Source organism: Thamnophis elegans, chromosome 4, assembly GCF_009769535.1.
Source record: "Thamnophis elegans isolate rThaEle1 chromosome 4, rThaEle1.pri, whole genome shotgun sequence".
NCBI lineage: Eukaryota > Metazoa > Chordata > Lepidosauria > Squamata > Colubridae > Thamnophis > Thamnophis elegans.
Window position 1 is genome coordinate 5761380 of NC_045544.1, and position 26237 is coordinate 5787616.

The window sequence follows — 26237 nt, forward strand, 5'->3', positions numbered from 1 at the left end:
TTGTGAAATTGGCCAGAGGGAGGCCAAGGTATTGAAGTTTTTTCTTTTTTAATGGCATGAAAAGGCATGAAAATTGAGCTGAATTTGTTGCAAGCATCTTTGCTGGAAGTGCCAAACATTAGCAAAGCATTTCTGAGGTGACTTAAAACTGCCAAATTGGGTAGACAGTGAAAACAGCTCCTGGCTGTTTTCTGGTAATTTGCCAGGCAACATTTTGAAAACTTACAGAATCGGTCAGCTCCAGTGATGGGATTCAGCCGGTTTGCACCTATTCGGGAGAACCGGTTGGTAACTTTCTAAGCAGTTGGGAGAACCGATTGTTGGAAGAAATCTCCTTTTGTTTTCCTCCACTTTACAGGGCTAATCCTGTAAGGAAGGCAGGAAGGAAACATTCTGGTGGTGTTTCTAGCCTCATCTTTCTTGACCTGCTTACAGAAACCGCCTCTCCGGTTAACCCTTATGACATTGTAACAGCTAAGGCGAAGCGTCCATCGACCTGAGTGATGTTGAATTGGCCACGCCCACCCAGTCACATGACCACCAAGCCCCACCTACCTAGGTAGTCATTAGGGCAGAGAACCGGTTGTTAAATTATTTGAATCCCACCACTGGTTCAGCTCCCAGGTTTTGTGCAGAGGTCTTGTTATGCACTAAGGAAAGTTTAGCGACAGATAGGTCAGGGTCTTAGTATTATAAGTTCAAATATTATGTTGTTTGATTTTTTTCTTTTTTAACCGTAAGGCAATGCCCCCCAGCTAAAACCAATATAAGAAAAGCTTTGGTTTCGGTGCGTAGCCGCCAGGTCAGGCAAACACAGCTATAAAGATTCTTCATCCTATTGCTCTGCTTTCCTTGCAAGAGAACAAAATGATCGTGTGTTATAGTAGAAAAAGTGTGTGCTTTTAATGGGCTCTTGTTGCCTTTCAACCATGAATATCACTTTTCAGGGCTTTGGGAGAATTGGAAGAGAGAAGGGTAGGGAGATTAAATATATCCTTTATTATGGAACAGCTTTCTTGTTATGAACAACTATTTTCTGTTCTTGAGAAAAACACACTAAATAGCCTTTTATGGTCATGTGTGAAGTGTATGTGAGCAAGTTTTTCATTCCACAGGTTAACCTATCCCGATGACTACTTAGTTGAATTATGTGTGAGAGCATCCCTGTGGCAAAACAAAAAACAAAAACCAGTACGCAGGAATCCAGCTTTCACACCATACGGTACAAGCAACCTTGGACTTTTTTCTCTTATTATTTTTGCCTGCAGTCCATCAGAGGAATTCTGCTAAGAAGCAATCATCAGTATTTCATGAATGGGCACCTCTGATATTTTGTCAGGGATTGAAAAACTATAGGCAGCTGCACAAACTAACCTCGACAAAGACAACAGAGCAGTTGATCCATAGCACAGTGTTCTGACCTCCCTCGTCCTACACCAATGCACTCCGAGCCAAAGATAAGTTACGTCATTTAACTAACAGACAGACAGGTCCTTGGCAGCAAACCGGCACAGACAAGCTTGGGCAGCAATCCAGCACAGATAAGCCGTGGCAGCAATCCAGCCTGCCAAGCTCACAGTAATGTTCTCCGACATTCGTTCCTGCGTTGACTTCTGCAAGAGAGGCGTGTGCACAAGCAGTCCTTTTTATAGTCTGGAGAGAATTCAAATGACCACCAGCTGAGTGCAATTACCTCCTGTACTTGCGCAACTGTTCCTGACGCCTATTAGCTCTTCAGTGCTGGGCATCCAGGAACAACTCACTGCTGACGTCAGGAACACACTCCCTTGTCTCCTCCCCACTGGTCCAAGGCTCAGGCGCCTCCTGGTGGCCAACCAGCCTCTCTGCGCCCTGCTCGGAGTCGGAACCCTGCCCAGGGTCCTCCACATCCTCCAGAGCCGACTCATTGGGCCCCTCGCTGTCGGAGTCTGGTGGCAGCTCCAACTTGGGCCACAACAGCACAGTAAATTATGAATAATCATTTGTTTCAGGGACAACTTTGCCTGCCCTTTTGCTGCTAGGCAAAATCCAAACAGAAAATTAGATCTAATTAAACACAAATGCTGCAAGAGATTTCGAAAACCAAACCGAGAAATAAACCCAACAAAATAGCAAACAATGGAATTATATACCGGTTCTGCAGAAAAGTAGGTCGTCCTGTAGTTAAATCTAAATTCAACAGAAACATACCAACTTTTTTGCCCCTTAAATGCTCACTGGGAGTTCTAGAAGATGCCTGCAGTGCTTGCAGGCATCTCCCTCTGCCCTTAACTGTTCCAGTTGAAGAGAGCTTTTATGCATAGGCGAATTGTATGCCAATTTACCCTTCGTGAATTTGGTGAGGATGTGGCTAGGGGGTCGCTTTCCCTGATGAGGCCATTAAATGAACGTGTGCGTTGCTAACAGTGGTGGGATTCAAATAATTCACCAACCAGTTCTCTGCCCTAATGACCAGCTGGGTAGGCGGGGCTCGGTGGTCATGTGATCATGCGGGTGTGGCCAAGTCAATGTCGCTCAGGTCGATGGGCACTTCGCCTTAGTTGTTACAATGGTCATAAGGGTTAACCGGAGAGGCAGTTTCTGTAAGTAGGTCAATAAAGATTAGACTAGAAACAACACCAGAATGTTTCCTTCCTGCCTTCCTTACAGGATTAGCCCTGTAAAGGGTCATTGCACCTATTCGGGAGAACCGGTTGGTAACTTTCTAAGCAGTTCAGAGAACCGGTTGTTGGAAGAAATCTCCTTTTGTTTATTTCCACTTTACAGGGCTAATCCTGTAAGGAAGGCAGGAAGGAAACATCCTGGTGTTGTTTCTAGCCTGATCCTTATTGCCCTGCTTACAGAAACTGCCCCACCAGTTAACCCTTATTACCATTGTAACAACTAAGGCGAAGCGCCCATCGACCTGAGTGATCTTGAGTTGGCCACGCCCACCCAGTCACATGACCACCGAGCCCCACCTACCCAGATGGTCATTAGGGCAGAGAACCGGTTGTTAAATTATTTGAATCCCACCACTGAACCAAGTCATTAAGGAAATTGGGGGGGGGGGGAAATGTCATCTGAATGAGACCCCCCAAAAATCGGGCCTGAGCACATGGGAAGCCTCTCACCAAATCCCGCCATCCGGAACAAAGCCAGGGATTTGGGAGGGGGGTGAATAAAAGGGGTTCTGAAGCCCGTCTTTTTTGGATCCTGACTTGACAGCTTCCATCCCTCTGGCTAAGGGGCCTGGCAGCCTAGTTGAGGACGTTGGCTAAGTGTGGGTGAGAGACAGGTTGTGTGTGTCTGCGTAAAAGAGCAAAGAGATATACTTGCTAATCAGTAGTTTGCCGTTATACAAAATCCGCTGGGTCTCCATGTATTCTGAAGAATTGTGTCTGTCTTGAGTGTTGTTAAAAGTGATTCGAACGTGGCAATTTCCCAGGGCTGCATGTTTGTGAGTGATGACAACTTGAATAGCAATAGCAATAGCAGTTAGACTTATATACCGCTTCATAGGGCTTTCAGCCCTCTCTAAGCGGTTTACAGAGTCAGCATATTGCCCCCAACAACAATCCGGGTCCTCATTTTACCCACCTCGGAAGGATGGAAGGCTGAGTCAACCTTGAGCTGGTGAGATTAGAACAGCCGAACTGCAGAACTGCAGTCAGCTGAAGTAGCCTGCAGTGCTGCATTTAACCACTGCGCCACCTCGGCTTTGGCAACTTCAGTGACTTCAATAAGGAATTTCATCAAAAGGCACCACGTGATAAAAATAAACTTCACTTATTACCCCTGGCATACCCAAAGTAGTTTAAAGCAGTGGTGGGTTTCAAAAAATTTTGGAACCTCTTCCGTAGGTGTGGCCTGCTTTCCGGGTCAACTGGTGGAACCTCTTCTAAACAGTTCGGTAGATTTGACGAACCGGTTCTACCCAACTGATGCGAACCGGTAGGAACCCACCTCTGGTTTAAAGTGAGAAAACTTACAGCTTTGCTAAAGCTATGTCTTGCTATATGGTTTATGCTTCAACTAAAGCATGGCTTTGCACACTTTATTTGGTATAAACCTTAAGTTAACCAGCCTGCCACTTTTTCAGATTACACCTCCCACCCTCATGTCCTTTTTAAAAACCAGGGTTCCATTGGCTGTTTTCCAGCATTCTGGTACAAAGACATCTGAGGCATATCAAATATCTTTTTGTTAGCAGAGAGACGTCTCCTGATCAAGAGCCTTTCTACAAATAGAAAATAATAATTGTAAAAGCATTATGTGAACAGTTGGATACAACGGTATGTGAAAACCCTATCGTATCACGAACTTAAAAGAAATGGAGAAACTTTTTCCGCAGATAAAAGAAAGAAAGAAATGGTGAGGGCCAGAATTGCAGGTGAGAAACAAATAATATCGACGACATTTTGTTGTTATTTTTTTGGGGAGTGGGGCGATGTCTTTTGATATAAAATAAATAGGCAATTTTTTTTTCTCGAAGAAAAGTTTTGCATTTTGCAGAGCAGGTACAAGGCAAGCACAACATCTCTTTCCCTGGGATAAAATGAAAACCACAGCAATAAAGAGAAGTGGACAAGATTTATTTTGTATATTTTTTCTTTCTTTCTGCAAGCAAAACTGCTTCGATATAAAATGAGTCCGATGATACAAAGCTATCATCCACACAAGCAAAAGAAAACCTCACATTATAATGAATGCAGGTTATACTGATATTCTAATGCTAGTGTAGCCCCCGCGCCCCCCCTCTTTCCCGGACCAAGATTGTTTCTGCCGTCTTTTAAAGCAACAGCACACTGAAAACCATGGGAACATGTATGAATTTTACTGGAAGGAATTGTTTAATTAATAGAATGGCAAAAAAGAACTGTGTCTTCGTGTTGTTGTTTAAGTTTCGCTCAAATGTCATTAACGTTAGTTAGTTCGAAACATATTATTTAGATTTTTGTCATTTGTATGAAGATCAAAGTTTGAGGTATCAAGTTTACTGTAAATGATGAAGCAACAGGCCAGGCGGATTTATGATGCAAAGAGTTTAGCGGTGAAAGCTTTTAGTGACTTCTCTATATGTTACTGCAAACAACTGTTAGTTTACATTAAAAAAATGTTCTCCTATTCACATAGAATGTGGCATAAACAAAAGAAAAGTTAACCAAAAAAAACTATACACATAAAATAACAAGACTGATACACAAATAAGGCCATCTGCAAAATTAAAAATCCAACTCTCGTCATATTTCACAATAATTTCTACAGGATAATTTACATCTTAGAAACTTAAATATTTTAATGCACAGAAGAAAAGGAAAGACTTTGGAGGAGCCAAGTGCATTATCTCTTGGAGGGCCTGTCTAGTTTTCTAACCAGCAATCGTTTTTGCGGAGTTGGGATTTTGGAAGGCTTTCCCGAGGCGGACCGAGAATTCGGTCGGGGCGTTGGTCTGATCGGGGTGTGAAGAGTTTCTGACATGTCTGAGCACACGGACTGGATTTCGGAAATGTCAAAGTCGGAGGCATCGCTGCCCCGGCGGCTGCTTGCTCTGCTCCCGGCTTTACTTCCAGCACGGCTTCCAGGCCTACTTGATGCTTTTCTAGTTTCTGCAAGACCAGAAGAAAGACGTCCGTAGTTAATGGGACATAGCAAAAGGAGGCTGCTTCTGAAGGGTGATACTTGAACTCTGACTCAAGGTAAATGCAATTGGCGCCTTCTACTGCTTCATAGCATTCCAGGCTGAAAAGACATATCTTAGCAAAAGAAAATTTAGAAAATTGTTCAGCTCAATGAAAACATTGCTGATTATATACTGTATGTATTGGTTTAGATTAAATACTTCTGCTGTTCAAGTCAGCATTCAGGTCTCTTGGAAGGGCGAAGTGCCTTCTTTCCCATGTATTGATGAGCTTGCCTTATTTGTCTTACATTCAGGAAATAGCAATAGCAGTTAGACTTATATACCGCTTCATAGGGCTTTCAGCCCCTCTGAGCGGTTTACAGAGTCAGCATATCGCCCCCAACAATCCGATAGATAGATAGATAGATAGATAGATAGATAGATAGATAGACAGACAGACAGACAGACAGACAGAGATAGATAGATAGATAGATAGATAGATAGATAGATAGATAGCAATAGCAGTTAGACTTATATACCGCTTCATAGGGCTTTCAGCCCTCTCTAAGCGGTTTACAGAGTCAGCATATTGCCCCCAACAATCCGATAGATAGATAGATAGATAGATAGATAGACAGACAGACAGAGATATAGAGATAGATAGATAGATAGATAGATAGATAGATAGATAGAGCAGTTAGACTTATATACCGCTTCATAGGGCTTTCAGCCCTCTCTAAGCGGTTTACAGAGTCAGCATATCGCTCCCAACAATCCGATAGATAGATAGATAGATAGATAGATAGATAGATAGATAGATAGATAGACAGACAGACAGACAGACAGAGATATAGAGATAGATAGATAGATAGATAGATAGATAGATAGATAGATAGATAGCAATAGCAGTTAGACTTATATACCGCTTCATAGGGCTTTCAGCCCTCTCTAAGCGGTTTACAGAGTCAGCATATCGCTCCCAACAATCCGATAGATAGATAGATAGATAGATAGATAGATAGATAGATAGATAGATAGACAGACAGACAGACAGACAGACAGAGATATAGAGATAGATAGATAGATAGATAGATAGATAGATAGATAGATAGATAGATAGATAGATAGCAATAGCAGTTAGACTTATATACCGCTTCATAGGGCTTTCAGCCCTCTCTAAGCGGTTTACAGAGTCAGCATATCGCTCCCAACAATCCGATAGATAGATAGATAGATAGACAGACAGACAGAGATATAGAGATAGATAGATAGATAGATAGATAGATAGATAGATAGATAGATAGATAGATAGATAGATAGATATAGCAGTTAGACTTATATACCGCTTCATAGGGCTTTCAGCCCTCTCTAAGCGGTTTACAGAGTCAGCATATCGCCCCCAACAATCCGATAGATAGATAGATAGATAGACAGACAGACAGACAGAGATATAGAGATAGATAGATAGATAGATAGATAGATAGATAGATAGATAGATGGATGGATGGATGGATGGATGGATGGATGGATGGATGGATGGATGGATGGATAGATAGATAGATAGATAGCAATAGCAGTTAGACTTATATACCGCTTCATAGGGCTTTCAGCCCTCTCTAAGCGGTTTACAGAGTCAGCATATCGCCCCCGCAGTCTGGGTCCTCATTTCACCCACCTCGGAAGGATGGAAGGCTGAGTCAACCTTGAGCCGGTGAGATTAGAACTGCTGAACTGCAGATAGCAGTCAGCTGAAGTGGCCTGCAGTACTGCACCCTAACCACTGCGCCACCTCGGCTCTTGCATTGTAATGAGATTTATATAGCAGTAAAAAAAGAGAGAGAGAGAGATCTGAGTTATGGATTGAAGGCTAAGGGAGAGATAGATCCTTTCAACTTCCGCAAGTGGGATGTGGCCAAGGATCCAGGTGCCCCATCCCCGCAAATCCAACACTCACCTGCAAAATGTGCTCTGGCTCTTGTTGCTGCTGTTGAAATTAGGCCATTATTTTCTCCAGAATGAAAACCTTTCCCAGAAAGATATCCCGGAAGCCTAAGTTTACTCCCCTGTATTGGAGTTCCCTGTAGGATATAAGAGTATTGAATGAAGCACGTGCCTTGAACAGGGCTGAATTCGGAACTACACACATCACAATTTTGACCAAAATCGACCAGTTAGCACTCTTTAGATACATGTCAACAGGGAAACAGAGAGAGAGACTGTATTGATTGCTGTTTTCTGGAGGTAGGGACTTGTCTCTGATGGGACTATAGTATATGAACAAATAATTCTTACATGTCAAGATATATATATATAGTTACCAGTTTAGGATCAGATTTCAAAGAAGTCAATTACCGTGACCCGACAAAAGCGCAAACGTCACAAGCACGCCGACAACACTGCGGCGCTAAAACCGCGATGTCAAAAGCGCGCCGACAACAGCGCGCCGACAGAAGCGCGATTTAATTTAAGGTAAGGTTTAGGGTTAGGTTTAGGGTTAGGTTTAGGGTTACGTTACAGCGCGCTTCTGTTGGCGCGCTTTTGTCGGCGCGCTTTAGGGCTCATTCATCGCTCATTCGTCACGCGGTTTTGTCACCGCGCTTTAGTCACCGTGGTTTAGTCAGGCGCGCTTTTGTTGTGCGCGCATTTGTGGTGGAACCGTCAATTACAGCCCTTGAAAGTTCATAGTGTATTTATACATTTATTATTATTTATGGTGCAGCTATTTTTTTCCTGTCACACAAACCACCGTATAGCGGCATAACTGAGCCCGTAAGATGGAAGACTGGAGGTTTTAAAAGCCCTTCTCAGAGGTCCTCTCAGTCTTTACAACCTGGGCCTGTCTCTTATATCCTGCATACGGCCCAAGGACCGGTGAATGTAAACGAAGATGAATATTGTTCCTTTCTGGAAGCAGGATCCAATAAGTACATAAATGGATCCTTTCATCTATTTTAGCTTTTTTTTTTTTTGCTGGATCAATACAGGTTGTCCTCAACTTATGACCTCAATTGAGCCCAAATTTTCTGTTGCTAAGCGAGATGGTTGTTCAGTGAGTTTTGCCTCTTCTTTGCAACCTTTCTTGCCACAGTTGTTACACAAATCACTGCAGTTGTTAAATTAGTAACATAGTTTCCCCATTGACTTTGCTTGTCAGAAAGTAGGTTGCATGATTCCGGGACACTGCAACTGTCATAAATTCATGCCAGTTGCCAAGCCTCTGAATTTTGATCATGTGACCATGGGGATGTGGCAACGGTCCTTAGTGTGAAAACAGTCATGAGTTACCTATTTTCAGTACCATTGTAACTTTGAAAAGTCACTTAAAGAAATAGTTGAGGACCACCTGCATTAATCAATTTGACTAAATATAGAGCACCTTCCAGATGCATTTCTAGTTAACATATTTAATTAACGTCTACAAAAATGCAAATACATTTCATTGGATCAAGACTCAGCGCAGATGTATTGAAATCAGTACGACTTGATTGATTGCGAATGACTTAAAAGTTGCATTGGCATCAATGGATTTATTCTAAAAACGATGAAAGGCAGATACTGTCCATGAACAGTAATTAAAATAATCTGAAATGTTATTTTTATGGATGAAAAAGAGCCCCATTTATCCACCAGCAGGCATCACATTATGTTCTGGCCAGTGTAACTCAAAACATTGTGTAAAAATTGAAATCCCCCTCCCTTCCAGCATGCTGTTGGTGGTATAAAACCCTGCACATGGGGGCATGACATAATGTGCCACCTGTGTCTGTTTTGCTTGAAGGCTGCAAAGAAGTGAACCAAATATTACAACATTCTGTCTATGTATAAAAAGCATTGGGACGTGATGTCATAAACTCTCTTCTTAATGTTCAACATCAAGGAGCAAGATGCCCAACTTGATGGAATTCAAACGAAGCCTCTGATCTTTTAGTGAGGGAATAAATAGAAGCCAGACTTCCCAATATGAACCCCGGGCTAAATAAATCACAGAAATTTCTTCCAGGGTTTATTTAAATACTCCAGTTGATAGAAGGGGGTATTTTGTTCATTTGTATTCCAAAGTAACATGGTGTTAATGTGATGTGAATATAGTAATATTGAAGGCGATATAAATACTTTTCAATGTGCGGTAACAATTTAATGCTCCATTTTACCAATGTCTGGAATTCTTAATTTTTGCAGGACCCTTCTTCTGTCCCGAATATGCCATTCGATATAGTTTACCAGTAATAGTGGTACGTGACCCGACAAATGCGCGAACGACAAAAGCGCGCCGACAAAACCGCGGCACTAAAACCGTGATGTCAAAAGCGCGCCGACAACAGCGCGCCGACAAAAGCGTGCCAACAGAAGCGCGATTTAAGTTAAGGTAAGGTTTAGGTTTAGGGTTACAGCGCGCTTCTGTCGGTGCGCTTTTGTCGGCACGCTTCAGCGCTCATTCGTCGGCGTGCTTTTGTCGGCGCGTTTTTGTCATCGCGGTTTAGTCAGGCGCGCTTTTGTCGTTCGCCCATTTGTGGTAGAACCATAGTGGTAATATTTGCCAGTTAAAACTTTCCAAAGAGTTCAATATGCTGAAGTAAGAAGGGTTTTTGTTGTTGTTGTTATAGTTAGCGATTGGCTAAGAAGAGGACTAAATAGAATGGAGTACAGGTATTCCTCAATTCATGACTGGGACCAGAATTTTCATTGTTAAGTAAAGTGGTTAAGTGAGTTGTGCTTGATTTTATGACCTTTTTTTTTTTGCCACAGTTGCTAAGCGAATTATTGCAGTTAAGTGAATCATATGGTTGTTAAGAAAAGTTGGCTTCTCCCATTGACTTCACTTGTCAGAAGCCAGCTGGGAAGGTCACATATGGTGATCAGAAATAATTCTGCAACTGTTTTTTTCAGAGCCAATGAGATTTTGAACGGTTGCTAGAAGTCTAGGACTATCTGTATTTAAAAATTGACAATAATATACCGTACAGTTTTATACTTAACACAGCAGAAATAATCTGGTATTTTTTCCAGTTCTAATTGCTGTAATAATCGACACAGAAATGTGATTATTACATGAGATTATATTTAGTAGAAATTATATGGTTTAAATTAGTATATTCTGCATAATTTGAAGCACGTAATTATTTAAATACATTTAATACATTTCATTCATTAAAGGACCAAAATGAGAATCCTTCTTCAAGATGCCTTTTGGTAAATCAATACAGTTAGCAGATTGAACAGTTCACTCATTAAGTTCTGACTCATCTTGGTCAGGGCAAAAGATGGGGAATTGTGGATTTCCTCCCCATTCCTCTTCTAAATGATACAAATGAGATGGAAAATTTCATGTTGTAAGAACAAGGACTCTTTGTTCCCCATGGGCCAATCCATGGCATGCCACTCCAATTTCTCTTAATGTTATAGCAAGAGATCCTGGGAATTGAAACGTTACCCTGAAGGCAAATCTTTTTTTTTTCTGGAGTGGTACACTAACAATAATTGGTGTCACATAACTTAATGACCACAAATCCCATAATATCCATTCAGCAGGAAGGTGTTGGGAGTTGAATTCCAGCTCATCAGGAGAACATCAGGTTGAGGAAGGCCAGCCAAGGGTATTTGAACTTTGAGGCTAAAACACCTCAAATTTAAATTTATCACTTAAGAGTTTTGCAAATTATGTTGCTAATAGATTTTCCCAGACATTTTCAATTTAATAAATTTCCTGACTTAAACCGGATAAATTATCTGAAGACCATAATTAAACTTATGCACGTTTTACCCTTCCAACGAGCAAAGTAACATAGTTTGCAATCTAATTTATGAATAAGAACCAATTAGTCTTGATATCAATGAGATATAGTCAAATAAAATTATATTTAACTAACTTACTGTTAAACATAGGAATTGAAGATATCTGTTATTTTTATGTAAGTCTTGGTTAAGAGAGATTTTATATATAAATTTACGTGACCCGTCAAAACCGCGCTTGACTAAGCTGCGCCCGATTAAACCGCGTCGCTGACATCATCAACAGGGCGACAACAGCCAGCGCGGAGAAAGAAGGGCACTTTAAATAGCGCTTTGAAAGCAAGCCGATTCAACTTAAGGTAAGGGTTAGCTTTAGGGTTAGCCTTAGGGTTAGGTTAAGGGTTAGGGTTAGGTTAAGGGTTAGGGTTAGGTTAAGGGTTAGGGTTAGGTTAAGGGTTAGGGTTAGGTTAAGGGTTAGGGTTAGGTTAAGGGTTAGGGTTAGGGTTAGGTTAAGGGTTAGGTTTAGGTTTAGGGTTAGGTTTAGGATTAGGTTTAGGGGGGGTTAGGTTTAGGTTTAGGGGTTAATTTTAGGTTTAGTGTTTACAGCGTGCTTCTGTCTCCGCGCTGTTGTCGCCCTGTTGATGACATCAGCTACGCGGTTTAGTCGGACGCGGTTTAGTCGAGCGCGGTTTTGTGGTGGAACCACAAATTTATACAAACCATGTATATAAATTTATACAAATCTATAAATTTCACTTGTATAAAATCAATTATTATTTTGACAATGACTACATGCTCAACAAGGCCCAGATAGGAGTCAAACAAACTTCCAACAATTGATTAATTTACAAGCTTAAAAAAGAGGGGGGGGAACAAAATTGATGGACAGAAGAGTGAAAACAAATAAGAGTGCATTAATATGGAAGGTACAGCACAGTTGATAAGGAGTGGAAATCGCTGTTAGCCAACAGGATAGTTTTAGTGAAGGAAATGTGGTTAAGACTAAAAAAAAAAAAAAAAATCTGTCCATTACTGTACCTCTGTGGATGATACTTGATATTCATAGCACTCTGATGGTTTACAAGGAGATGACGTTTTGCTGTTTATCAACCATGGTTTACCATAGTTGCGTGTCTGTATGAAACAATGGCAAATCACAAGGTGAAGAACAGTTGTTGGAAAACAATGTCATGAAATGGAACAAGTCAGGTTATGAAGAATGAATCTCATAGTTTAAAAGTCCAAAACAAGACATCAAAACCGAGCAGGAGCAAGTGATGAAGCAAGCAATTCTGTATGGAAAAAGGATTGTGTGTGTTTTCTAAGGTGCAATGGGGGGGGGGGGGGCAATGTTTCACTCCTTGAACAAGTTGGTTCTGTGGTCTAAATGGCTTACATGTTTTTTCCCAGTCTTGTATGACCGCTGCATTTTGTAAGGCGGGGAGGAAACAATAAAAAAAAAATTTGTTAGAGTCTTTGGAAAAAAAAAAACCTAAAATCTCCATATTGGTGTTAAGGCAGTTTTATTGCTACTAACTGACGTTCAGTTGGGCTCAATCCTATTAAGTAACATTAATTGTAACGGATATCAAGTCTTATCAAAGATTATTCAAATTGTACCTTGGGTGTGCTAGCAGCAAGAGCTGAAACTGGAGTTCCTTGGGCAGGTTGATTCGATACAGACATGGATCTGTTGGGAGAAGCTCCCCTCGAAGAAGGCCGCGACCGACGTCCTCTTGACCGGAAGGCAGCCATACTTTGGGAAGGCCCATCCGCTAACATGAACTTCTCCCGGAGCTCCATGTTCGTCCTCCCTTTGGCTACAGTGAATGAAAAAAGATAAATTAGGAGTCTGATCATTTGCCTCCTCTTCCACACCATTGCCTTGCCAAGTCTCAACAAGTAAGCCAAACAATTCAAACACATTAGTAATGCATTTGAAAGAAAAAAAGTTCACCGATAAAATGTGTGCGTCTAATGTTCTAGGCCAGCAAAGATGAACCACGGTCAACATAAATCAGCGTGAGAATGGAATGGCTCAACATGCTATTTGGTTACTGGGGCACAGACACACCCTGCGGACCCACTCAACTAATGCTATTGCTTCTTGGGTGATTCAGAAACAGATGTTGGCTATGATAAGCAGACAAGAGAGAGCAAAGGGTAAACCATATTAATTCTAAACTGGGAATCATACAATCTGGTAACATGCAACGCGGATAGGAACTCCCAAACTCTTAAGGAAGGGTTTGGATGTTAAATCCCGACGGGATGCTGTTATGAGAGGACAATGCACAAGGATCAGACGCGTAAACGTGTTTAGCGTTTGATGCCCCTTTAGGTTAGCAGCAATGGCTTTTGAGACGTTTTCTCAAAGTCATCGTTTAAGTTTAGAGGGAAGCTGTCAAGCGCCGCCAGCCCAGGGCAACAAGTGTTAAGCTAAAACTGCAAGGCGTGAAGCGTTTTGTTAAAACAGATTTTGATATATATATATATATTGAAGCAGAGCGAGAAAGAAATTGAAAAGAAAATAAGAACAGGAGAGACAAAGAGAGGGATTTGCCCACCTAGCGTAGGCTGAGTGGTAATTGAAGAGTTTGATTCCGAACGTAACATTTTACTCCCATGATGATGAACTAGAAAAAATGACACAGGACATGGGTCATATTAAAAGAAAATTGTTAGCAGGAGAAGAATCAATCACAGCAGAGGCATATATGCAAGAGACTCAAAGCCGAAGAGCAAGAAAGAGAACTTGACACAACTTTTTGCTAGCTCTTCCTACCCGAGATCAAGTCTCTCGGGAAATACCAAAGTCTCCTAGTATGATTTCAATAGCAAATACTTCCAAGGTCATCTATGTTAAAAAAACAAAAACAACACTTCTCTCTCAAAATGAAGAAATGTAACAAAAAGAAGAAGAAGAATGGAAGAAACCATGCCAACCTGAAAAAGAAGACAAAATCCCACACGGTAGGTGTTTAAATAATCACTACTATTCACATTTTATCTTTCTAAACACAAGGCTGTTTTTTTCATTATAGATTTTCAAAAGTTGAGTTTATTATATTTATTATATTTTATTATATTTATTATATATAATAATAATATAATAAACTCAAAAGATTGCAATCTTGTTCCTCTCCTTGAGTGACGACAATCTTAAACATTCTATTGTTCGGACATAATATTTATTTATTTGTTTGTTAATTTGATAATTTATTTTCAATCTTTTCTCAAGGAGTTCAATGTAACCTACAAAGACATTTCCCCCCTCCACACATTTTTTTCTGCAACAGCAATCTTGTGTGGATGAATGGATTGAGAGTGGCTGGCCTAAAGTCACCCGAGTGAGTTTCTGTGGCTGAGGATGAACTTGAACTCGAGTCTCTCCAGTGTAACTAAATCGTGCTTAGCTAGTCTGGACTACTACGGATCAAATACCTCATCTTAACTTTGTAAAACTACCTTTGGAAAATTAAAAAAAACAAAATCAATTTTACATTCGTATTCAGGGATATATATTTTGTTTTTCAGCAAACCACAAAAACGTTTTCCATATTTCTATATACTGGTATTAAAGAGAATTTTATTCTTACGTGAAGCTTGTTAATGACCACACAAAATATAGTAATGATAGGAATCCTTCTCTTGATTTATATGGAGAATGAAGAAAATCTGATTGTGTTAGAAAACATTGGTGTTCCTTTAAATGAACACCAATGCCTCCTTATTCAACACCTATTTGTAGAAATTGCCATCTGCTTCAAAACTACAATGCCTTTTTAGCCTGAGCATTAGCTGCTAATTCGGTGTGTTTGCTTGACTAGTTTAACCCATTTGAAACTACTTATTATAGCCTCTCTTTTTCCTTTCCAGTCATTTCTTTCTGTTCCCCTCACCAAATATCTATTTCATTCTTTCTCTTTTCTTCCCTTCCTCATGCAAGAATCCCTTCCCCTTATTCTGAGTCTATCTTGTTCCCTCCACCCATTTGGTGGGGGAAAAAAGAAGGATGTGTACACAGAAATGAAAGTTTTGGCAGGAGAGAATGGTTTGTAAATAGAAATGGAGATTCATCATCCATTAATGTTGTAAAATAAGTTGTAAGTCCTGATGTTCTTAGCCAGTGATGTGCGGTGAGGTTTATGGCTGGAGAGGCAGCAATTTTTTTAGACTTGTGGATTTCAACTCCCAGAATTCCACAGCCAGGCATGCTCAGTTCCGATTTAAAGTGACAGCATTTGTTTTTCTCCTTTGCTAAATAAGTTTCCTTCTTTCTTTTTCTTCTCCCTTCTTCTTCCTCTCTCCCTCTCTCTCCCCCACCCCCCTCTCTCAAACACACACACACACACACACACACACAATTGCACCAGGATTCAGAAAATTTAGGTTTTCCTCCTCAGCCCATGTTAGCAATACCACTAGCAGCATTTTGGCTGGCAGGTGTAAGTAGAAGTGGAAATTCATTCTACCGAAAATATTGTTTTTGCTTATGATTGGGTAATTAAAATTTCAGAAGACCCAAAGGCATAGTATTAGTGTTACATACTGCATACACTAAAGAACTGTCTCAATATGCTCCCTCCCCCCTCTCTCAAACACACACACACACACACACAAAGTTGCACCAGGAGGATGAAGTTTGAATTCCTTCCCCTCCCTCTGACCCACACGTACCTTTTCCAGATGTTTCAGAGAGGATTTCAACTCTGCTCTTGCCTGCCATCATGAAAAGAAAAAAAAATGTAAAAGGAAAAAGGCAAGAGCTGAGGTCAGGCTGAGCTAGTTGCTGCCAGAGTCACCATGGATGACTCTGCTTCACTGTTTAAAAAAGCCTCTAAAAAAACGCCCTCTCCAGGAGGAGGCAAGAAAACCACGGGCCTCATCTACATAAGGAATTTTTAGGCTTTTAACCCTTGCTTAACTCTGCTCGAGTGATCATAAAATGCCAGATGAGGCACGTCGTTTTCCTGCCAGTTAAGCACTAAGCAGAGTCATCCATGGTGACTCTGGCAGCAACTAGCTCAGCCTGACCTCTGCTCTAGCCTTTTTCCTTTTACATTTTTTTTCTTTTTCATGATGACAGTGGTGAGGCTCTGCCTCCCCTGCCTCTCCTGACTGCACGTCCCTGTTCTTAGCATGTTGCATAATAATACGCTTGCTGGCAAGTCAGGATCTAGGTTAGATATTACAGCTTGCATAGAACATTTATCTCATAGATTTGGGGAGGAAAAAAACTCTGCTTTTGTTGTGGCACTGCCCAAAAATATGTCAAACTAATTAGTAACATTTTTACTAAATAAAATGAAAAAAAAAACCTAATCTTAATTCCAGTAAAATGGAATAATTGTTGGTTCAGAAATTTTCTTATGCCAGGAGAGTCGCCTCTGCAACAAGACAGGATTGCGCTTTCCCAGAAAGAGTTGGTCCATAATCTGGGGGCTCTCCTGGATTCACATTTTACCCAGGAGAACAACAAGCAGAAGTCATGGTCAGAACCTCCTTTGCAACATGATATAACTCATATTTTTAAAAAGTGCAACTTTTGGTTGCTGCAATTCATGGAATGGAAAATACATGCAGTGATATTTCACATCTCAGGGTTGGACTACTGCAAATTGCTGTTCATGGTGCTGTCCTTGAAGACTACAGAGGTGCACGCAGCCCCTGCCTACTAGTTTACAAGTGAGAAAAATTATAGCCACCTTACACTTTTTAAAAATATGAGTTGTATCATGTTACAACCTTGTGTTCTGCACCAGCTGTGTTCCTTCCTGGATTGGAAAGCCCTTCTTTCAGTCTCTCATATCCTGGTTATCTCCCATAGCAGAGGTGGGTTCCTACCAGTTTGCACCTATTCGGTAGAACCAGTTCGTCAAATCTACCGAACCGGTTAGAAGAGGTTCCACCAGTGGACCCGAAAAGCAGGCCACACCTACAGAAGAGGTTCCCAAATTTTTTGAAACCCACCACTGGTCCTTGGATATGATTATTCTACACTCTCATGCTCATATTTATAAAACTCAGTGCCTCTGTGAAAGGTAAGGATGACTATTGCGTTTGTGGTGCAATCAGAACATTGCGTGTGTTGAAGTTGCTTTAACGCAAATCAAAGATGCCTTTTAAAAAACAAGTTTACATCATATTCTTACGCACGCCAGTGCTGTGGGTGAGGTAATTTAAGGTGGTTCTGACAAGTGTCGTCGGCATCTTCATATCCGGTCACATGGGCGGCAAGCCACTCCCATCCGGTCACATGGGTGCCAAGCCACTCCCACAAAGGAGGCCACACCCACAGAGTAGTTTCAAACAATTTCTGAAACTCACCACTGGTGGGGATGCTGCAACAGTTGTAAATGCAAAATCTGGTTGAAAGTCACTTTTTTTTTTTGAGTTCCATTGTAACTCTGAAGAGTCACTAAATTAATGGCTGTAAGTAGAAGGCTACCTGTGTCTTGTTGAGTTTTCTCAGCACGTAAGAGAAATCTCAGGCGACAGGAGTCTTCTACAATTATTTTGGAATGCCACCCCCACCATTCCTTGCCATTATCCATGTTACCTGCATGGCAGAAATTGATATACAAAACATTTGGAGACCATTTGTGTTCTGCTCAGCTCTGCCCCTAGATTTTTCGGTATGCAGTCCTTTTGCATATTGATATGTACAAAAGTATATCATCATAAGTAAATTAAGATTGAGTTAAGATGTGGAATTGACACAGCTGATATTTCCTTTCCTCCAATTAAGCAGTGCGGGCAGTTATGGGCACAATTAATGCATGTGACATCCAAGCTATTTTCTTACATACCTCTGCAAGGATCATTTTTCACTAAGAACTCATCTAATGCCATCCAACCACCTCCAACACGAACCATAACGGTGCTCCGCAGGATTCGGACGAGACGAAGCTGCTGGGAATCACCAAACTGTGCCGAAGAAAGGAAAATAAGCTGGAGTTTTCCTATATATTCTAAACGGCAATGCCTCCTCCAGGCTACGTAGGTTAAAATTAGCCATAGATAGATTGCTTTAAAATCATTAGTAGAAAAAATTACCAAAGACGTTTTCATTAAGCATATGATGATCAAAGCTGTTGTCAAACTGAATGTATTAATCCACAAGCCAGCAATGAGATTGGGGTAGAGGGAGGTAGAAGCAGAACATAAAGATCAAATGCTGGTTTCATTTTACACAAAATTTGCAAAAATCATGTAATAGGAGAGAAAAAAAAATACTAAGAGAATGTATGAAGTTCTTATATCAGACAATTTTTTTCATTCATTACAAAAACCCTCCCTGAGCTTTCCTGGCAAAAAATAATTAAAAATACACTATGAGTTTCATAAAATAGAGAGAGAACCCAAAAGTTTTATCCTGGGAAAGAAGAAAAGTAATTTTAATCATGACAAGAAGCTTCTTTCATCTTTTTGCTTCCAGGAAAACTTTCCCTTTGTATATCCAATGTATTGCATGGTATGATTCAGTGTCTTTTCTGCTTTTGTAGATTTTCACATATCTGGGAGGTGAGCAGTTTATAATTTCTCTCTCCTGCTACCTCTCCTTCTATATTCTGATCAAACATCCTGCTACTTTTTAGATAATTGTATTTAATCTATTTTTCAATTCTTTTTTTTTTAAAAAGTAATTAAACGTTCAAAAAACCTACTGCATATCTATCATTCCTCAGCGACTACATTTGCTCGAGAGCTTCCTTTTTCAACACCAGCCACAAAAGCATTAATAGTTTTGCTACTGGTCTTGCATGCCTCTTAGTATTGATGTAATCTAAGCAGTCAAGCAAAACAAAGAAATAAAAAAAACAACACCATGAAGACAGGAGTTGGTGTCCTCAAAGATCAAAAGGAAAACCTCTCCAGTCTGATGGGCTGCAGAAATGTTGGGACTACAACTCCCAGAATGCAGTGGTGTGGAAAACACTTGAGGCTGGAAAAATTATGTTTCTAATGATCATCACTGTTGGTCAGAAGCTCTCCTTTTAAGAATTGCAGAATATATATATATATGTATGTATGTATGTATGTATGTATGTATGTATGTATGTATGTGTGTGTGTATATATATATATATATATATATATATATATATATATATATATATATATATATATATATATATATATATATATATATATATATACACACACACACATATAAAATGTTATATTTGTGCTGATAAATAAATAAAGGGAGACTAGTATAGATCTATTTCAAGCTATTTAGCTCTCATCAGCTAGCCATACCCTTGCTGGGAATCGAACCTATGCTCTATTGCCTCTTAGGCAGATGTGTTAACCATTGAGCTACAGAGCTCGACTCCTTATCAGCCAGGCCAGGGTGAAAGGTATATATTTAAAGTCACAACCCCTGGTATGCCCAAATATGGGAGGAAGATCACACTTCCATTCTCTGTCCTTCGGCTCGTCACAAGAGACCATCCAGACAGAAACCCAATATTTTTTACTGTTGCCTTATTGTTACATTTGTTATATTTGTGCTGATAAATAACTTATGCATCTACATATATATATATATGTAGATGCATAAGTACAATTTTCATGGCCCTTTGATAGCCGTACAAAAACAAATGACTATTAAAGTGTGAAAAAAATTAAAAAAAAGCAAATAGTTCATGGAATTTTAAAAATTAAAAAGTGATTGATAAGTATTTTAATTTCATTCAATGTCTCATTTTCTCAACTTGATTTGTATTATATCTGCTAGTACTTTTTAAAAGTCCACATTCAAATGCTTTTTATTTATTATTATTTTTATTTTTCAGTACATATGTGTGTGTGTGTGTGTGTGTGTGTGTCTTTGTGTGTTGCATTTGTGCTGATAAATAAATAAAGGGAGACTAGTATAGATCTATTTCAAGCTATTTAGCTCTCATCAGCTAGCCATACCCTTACTGGGATTTGAACCTGTGCTGTATTACATATTAGGCAGTTGTATTAGCCACTAAGCCACAGGCTCTCCTCTTTTATTCATATATTGTATGCAATTTCTCCTCATTCATATATATTGTATGCAATTTCTAGTTTATATATTTATTTGCCATGAGTTTTCCTAGTATTATGTTATATTATGTTAATTACTATCCAGACTAGATAGAGAGATAAAATAGGTAGACCCAAAGCTTCTGCCTTTATTTTGTTTTCACCTCTTAGCAGCCTTTAATATTCACTGACTATGATATATTTCAGGATCAGTTCCAGAAACTGATGGAACTCGGTGGGGGAGAATCTGTGGAGTGCCCCAGAGCTCAACCGTCTCGTGTTTAACATCTACATGAAGCCATGTATCCAACATTTCCAGGTGAGGTAGCATCAGTATTCTGCAAATACACTGCTGTGTGCAATTTGAAGGTCCTCCTGGACTTGTTCTCCCGGCTCAAGGAGCAGGTAGCAGCTATCCCTAAGAGGGCCCTTGCCTTGATATGCCTTGCCTACCAACTGTGCCAATTCCAGTGGTGCAATTCAGCTGGTTCTATCCGGTTCGGATGAACCGGCAGTGCTGGCGGCGGGAGGCTCCGCCCACCTGCCCAGATGTCATCATGTCCCATTTTTGACACTCTGTGCATGTGTGGAAGGTTCTGCATATGCCCGGAGGTGGCGCATGCACTCACATTTGGGAACCGGTAGCGAAGGTAAGTTGATTTAACCCTGGCCTATTTCTAGAAGAAGAGGCCCTGCTCATGGTTGCTCACACTCTGATTACCTCCTAACTGGATTACTGCAACATGCTGTATCCTTTAACAGGACACGGAAGTTTCAGCTAGTGTAAAATGTAGCAGTGTGAGCATTAAAGGGGTCTTTAATTCAGAATATGTGACACCTTTGTTTCACAAGTTGCACTTGTTGGCAGTGTGTTCAATTCAAAGTGCTAGCATTACTCGTGACTTATCAAAACCGTGCTCGACTAAACCGCGCCCGATTAAACCGCGTCGCTGACATCATCAACAGGGCGACAACAGCCAGCGCGGAGAAAGAAGGGCGCTTTAAATAGCGCTTTGAAAGCAAGCCGATTCAACTTAAGGTAAGGGTTAGGTTTAGGGTTAGCTTTAGAGTTAGGTTTAGGGTTAGGTTAAGGGTTAGGGTTAGGTTAAGGGTTAGGGTAAGGGTTAGGATTAGGTTTAGGGTTAGGTTAAGGGTTAGGTTTAGGGGGGTTAGGTTTAGGTTTAGGGGTTAATTTTAGGTTTAGGGTTTACAGCGTGCTTCTGTCTCCGCGCTGTTGTCGCCCTGTTGATGACGTCAGCGACGCGGTTTAGTCGGGCGCGGTTTTGTGGTGGAACCAGCATTACTCTTTATTTATGAATTACATTATAAAACTGGAGAAATTCAAATAAGTATATGTACATAACAGGAATACGTAAATCAGATTTGGTCAGAATTGAATCATCCATTCTGATAGCTGAATTCATTTGATACGTTGATTGTCCCAATCAATTCCGAAGAAACAACTTCTGTGTAAGCCTTCTAAGTCAAATATTCGCTTTGGAGATTTAATTTGGTCAGCTTTAATTCTCCAAATCAAAGATTTGAAGCCTCTAATATGTAATTTCATATGAATTCAAATATTTGTTTAGAGAAATGTGCTTAGATATAATATTAAAATGAAACAAAAAATAATTTTCTCTTCATCTCTGATCTAAATAATCATGAAACTTACTACATCATTGTTTAAGCAGGTAATCTTTAAATCACAGAAGTTTTATCTACTGTTTGATTCTAGTTTTTATACAGCTCCTGTCTTTCTTGGCCTGCTGGAATAAAGAATATTTTCTTATCATGTCCAAACAAGGAAACAATGGTTTGCAGATCTGGAACATGGCAGGGGTCCAACTTAACTGGACTTGTTATTCAGAATCTTAATAGTCCTCTGGTTGATGTTCAACAGAGAATCCAAGGCTTCTGATTTATTTATTACAGCACATCAGGAAAGGAAAAATTTAGAAAGGAATGTAGAATTATTTGTACTGGGCAAATAGGCAAAAGGACAGCATTTGCACTGTTTTGTTATTTTGGGATCATAATGGCCAGGTGCTGACCCCCATTTTATGAGAACATGGAACGAGTACTGTAAAGCCAAAATTAGGCATTTGCAATCTAGAGATTTGTACTGTACTTTTAAGCTCCGTGCTAGAGGAAGAACATACTTCCCTTTCTATTTCCTCTGATTGTTATTCTCTCCCTTCATTTTGCTCTGCAGCAGTGGTTCCCAAACTTGGCAACTTTAAGACTTGTGTAAAAAGTGACCTTTGTCTTTCAAATGCAGATGGACGGCTGAAGCCTGTCCTGATGGGTTGGTTCTCTTAGGTCAGTGGTTCCCAAACTTGGCAACTTTAAGACTTGTGGACTTCAACTCCCAGAATTCTCCTCTGGAGAATTCTGGGAGTTGAAGTCCACAAAATTCTCCTCTGGAGAATTCTGGGAGTTGAAGTCCACAAGTCTTAAAGTTGCCAAGTTTGGGAACCACTCCTCTACAGCATATTTGCACTCCTGATCATTGCAATAACCAGGTGAGAGGACAGACAAGGCCGAGAAGAAAAGGCCCAGGAAATCACAACTAGTTAACTTTTCATTAAATGTGTAATGAAGTTCACTAGGTTTTAACACTTCCATCCCCAATCACTGCCTAAAAAAAAATCTTTTCTTTGAGCTACCCTTGTGACTTGTGCTGCAAATCATTTTGCCATTAGTTTCCGCTAGGAGAAGAGTTCAGAACTTCTCTAATATTTAATGCCTGATTTTTCACGAGGGCCCAAAAGTCCAACTGGAATAAGAAGCCAAATATTACCTTTCAAAATTCAAGCAAAAATCTTTCATTGCTAAATCATACAACTGAGCTTACTTTTTTAATATAACCTGAGATACAGCTTAAGCAAAGGGGGAGAAAGCATATTACTTCTTAGGAACCAAATAACAGTGTAGCAGATAAAGCTCACTACGCCAGGGACAAAACCTTATTTTAGAAGTACGCAAAAATGCTAGTTTGGAATGTGCACTGTGTAAAATTATGGAAATAAACATAGCTATGAAGACTTTTTTTCCTTTCTTCTTATAAAGTTTTTATGCTGCAGCAACTGTTTTTCATATGAGCCCTTTGGAAAATGGACTTTGCTTAAATATTTCTGGGAAGAATTAGCCAGAGAAATTGGAACGATAACAGGAGACATTCACCCAGCTCCCCTACAGCCACAAATGCATTCAAATGCTGACTGTAGTTATTTTCCTAAAGCAGAGTGGGAAGTTATGACCACATAGATGAGTCAGGAAAGAATATCCCTTCCTGCTTCCTAGATTATTTTTGGGAGAATTCTACCTTGGTCCCAAGCTGTAATATTCACGTTTCTATGTCCAGAAGCTCTAGCAGCAGATCAAGAGAGACCTGACACAATTTCGTTTCATTTCCAACCAATCAAACCTAGGCTGTTGGTTTGAGGAGTTTCCTCTTTTGGCGGTATTCTTTGGGAAACTTATCCTTTAGTTGTGTTTTTCCCGAAATCCTTACAAGCACAACCTGTCGTAATTATTTGGAGTGGCTAAAATATCTACATTACTACAGTCTGTATCTTGATACTTAATATTCCCGATTATCACCGGCTCAAGGTCGACTCAGCCTTCCATCCTTCCGAGGTGGGTGAAATGAGGACCCAGACTGTGGGGGCAAGTTGCTGACTCAATTTGCTAAAAAAAATTGTAAACCGCTTAGAGAGGGCTGAAAGCCCTATGAAGCGATATATAAGTCTAATAAATAAATAAATAAATAAATAAATAAATAAATAAATAAATAAATTGTGCCTTTCAAAAAAAGTAAAAAACAAAATGGGTAAGTAAGTCTACTACATTTCTCTTAGATAATCTGGGAATGCAAACAACAGAATTCCTTTCCTTTGATAAGGATGCCCAGCTATTGCAACTCTTATCTGCCTCTCTCTCCAGAAGCACCAGCTCCTTCAACAGTTTGATTAGTTTTACACCATCTTATATGCTATCATTTCTATTAAACATTCAAGACAGTATATCTGACAATACCCTTCATTTAAACCTCATCATAGCAACTGTTTGTAAGCATAGATTCAACTGGGAGTGTGTCTGATTGGACTCAAATAGCGAGCACGCTCCATTGTTAGGAGTAGATGGGAAATCCTATCCAAGAATTCTATTAATACTGTTTCATATAAAACCTAAGCAATGCCCATTATTAAAGACATAGTTGCATAATGATAATATTGTGTTATTATCAGGTATCAACATTTCTTTTTTAATACATATAACTGTATAAAAAGAACCACCGGAAGATGGACTTTAACAAGAATTGAAAGATCTTCTGCTTCTGGCATCAGTGCAAATTTCAAACTTAGTGGAATCATTATTATTTGTTAAATCCTGGCTGAAATCTGGGGTCACTTTCCACCAAATGAAACCAGCTCTCCCCCAAATGTTATTTCCCCCCCCTTTGTTTTGAATGAAATAATATTGCTCTGTTAAAAAAGCTAACAGTGAGCAGAGAAACAAGGATATATTGAACAAAATAAACAAAATTAAGTGGCTTGGTTGCATACTATTGGTTTGCGTCTGCGTACCCTTGCCTTTTTCCTAGTAGTTTAAAAAAAAAGTGTGATGCAAATTACCTGAGAGAGGGATACAGCATGGAAACCTAAAAGCAATTCCACAGAGCAATCATAGCACCATCTCAACTACAGTTTTCAAGTGCAAATTACAGAGAAAGTATCTGAAAGCATTTGCACCCGAAGAGCATTTTGCACTATTATCTGGTTCCCTTAAAGTAATCTTAATTATGAGGCAGCCACAGGCAAAGAGACAAATCTCAGGATAAAGAGACACCTGTTAAGGCACCAAAGCTGAGCAAACAAGGAATTAGCTCAGGGTGAAAAGGAAGTGGGAGGACAAATCACTGCAAGCTGAAATGATAATGTATTAAAAAAAAGGTACTAGAAACTCCATGTACATTCCACTGTTTATACCTGATTTCCCAGGAAGAACTGACAAGAGATGGAAAATGGGGGGAAAAAAACACAATTAGATTAACAGGAAATGGTCCACATCACTCACACTACGAAAGTGCATTCATATTCCAAATAGCTTAATATAATATGTACTTTACATACATACAAGTAACAACACATGTTTGGACTGTAAATGATGGATAATGGAATTCAAGGTTATCTGTTGCTTCCTTGCATCATCTTTGATCAAATTTCTTCTGCCATTTGACAAATTCTTCCTTCATATATGTTTAAGGTCTTTCCCCCAATAAGATACCCAACACATTTCCTGACTAATAAAACTGGGACATATGCATTTTTATAAGAACAGGATGATAGGGAGATATATTATTCAATATCTTTGAATTCTAACTCTGTTGGAAAGAATACCATTTAAATATTATTGAATAGTACAATGAAAGATCCTGAGCATTGGTGGCATGGTGTCATATAATTATTACATAACACAGGGAGTCGCCAAACTTCTTGGTTCTGCAAACTACTAGTGGCAGCTTTGGCAGCAGGGAGACGGTTTCGCACATGCAACCTAAATCCTGTGCATGTGCGTTTCATTCATTTCATTTATTAAATTTATAGGCCGCCCAATCCCGGAGGATTCCGGGCGGCTTACAATGAAAGAAGAAAAAAAGAAAAGCAAAATAAGTAAAAAAAAAAATAGTTTAAAATTCCCAATACACATACGTTCTAATCGGGGCTGGACCTTAACATTAAGGTCAACAGCCCCAGGCCTGCCGGAACAGCCAGGTTTTAACGGCTTTCCTGAAGGCCGTGAGAGTGGGTAAGGTCCGGACCTCTGGGGGTAGCTGATTCCACAGGTTCGGAGCAGCCACAGAGAAGGCTCTCCTCCGGGGG

General features: G+C 39.9%; 1 protein-coding gene across 6 annotated transcripts in view; it reads right to left on the bottom strand.

Annotated features, from left to right (window-relative positions):
• Positions 1 to 4553: 4553 nt before the first annotated feature.
• DST (dystonin) overlaps positions 4554 to 26237 on the bottom strand; it is a 175041-nt gene continuing 153357 nt past the window's right edge. For 3 of the 6 annotated variants that reach the window (XM_032216300.1, XM_032216295.1, XM_032216296.1), the window contains 6 exons: positions 25344 to 25361; positions 18145 to 18262; positions 12953 to 13152; positions 12371 to 12466; positions 7557 to 7680; positions 4554 to 5588 (listed from right to left, as the gene is read on the bottom strand). In XM_032216300.1, coding sequence (XP_032072191.1) covers positions 5323 to 5588; positions 7557 to 7680; positions 12371 to 12466; positions 12953 to 13152; positions 18145 to 18262; positions 25344 to 25361 — 822 coding nt within the window. In that variant the 3' untranslated portion in view covers positions 4554 to 5322. The remainder of the gene's footprint in view (positions 5589 to 7556; positions 7681 to 12370; positions 12467 to 12952; positions 13153 to 18144; positions 18263 to 25343; positions 25362 to 26237) is intronic. The other 3 variants (XM_032216297.1, XM_032216298.1, XM_032216299.1) reach the window with 3 other exon arrangements.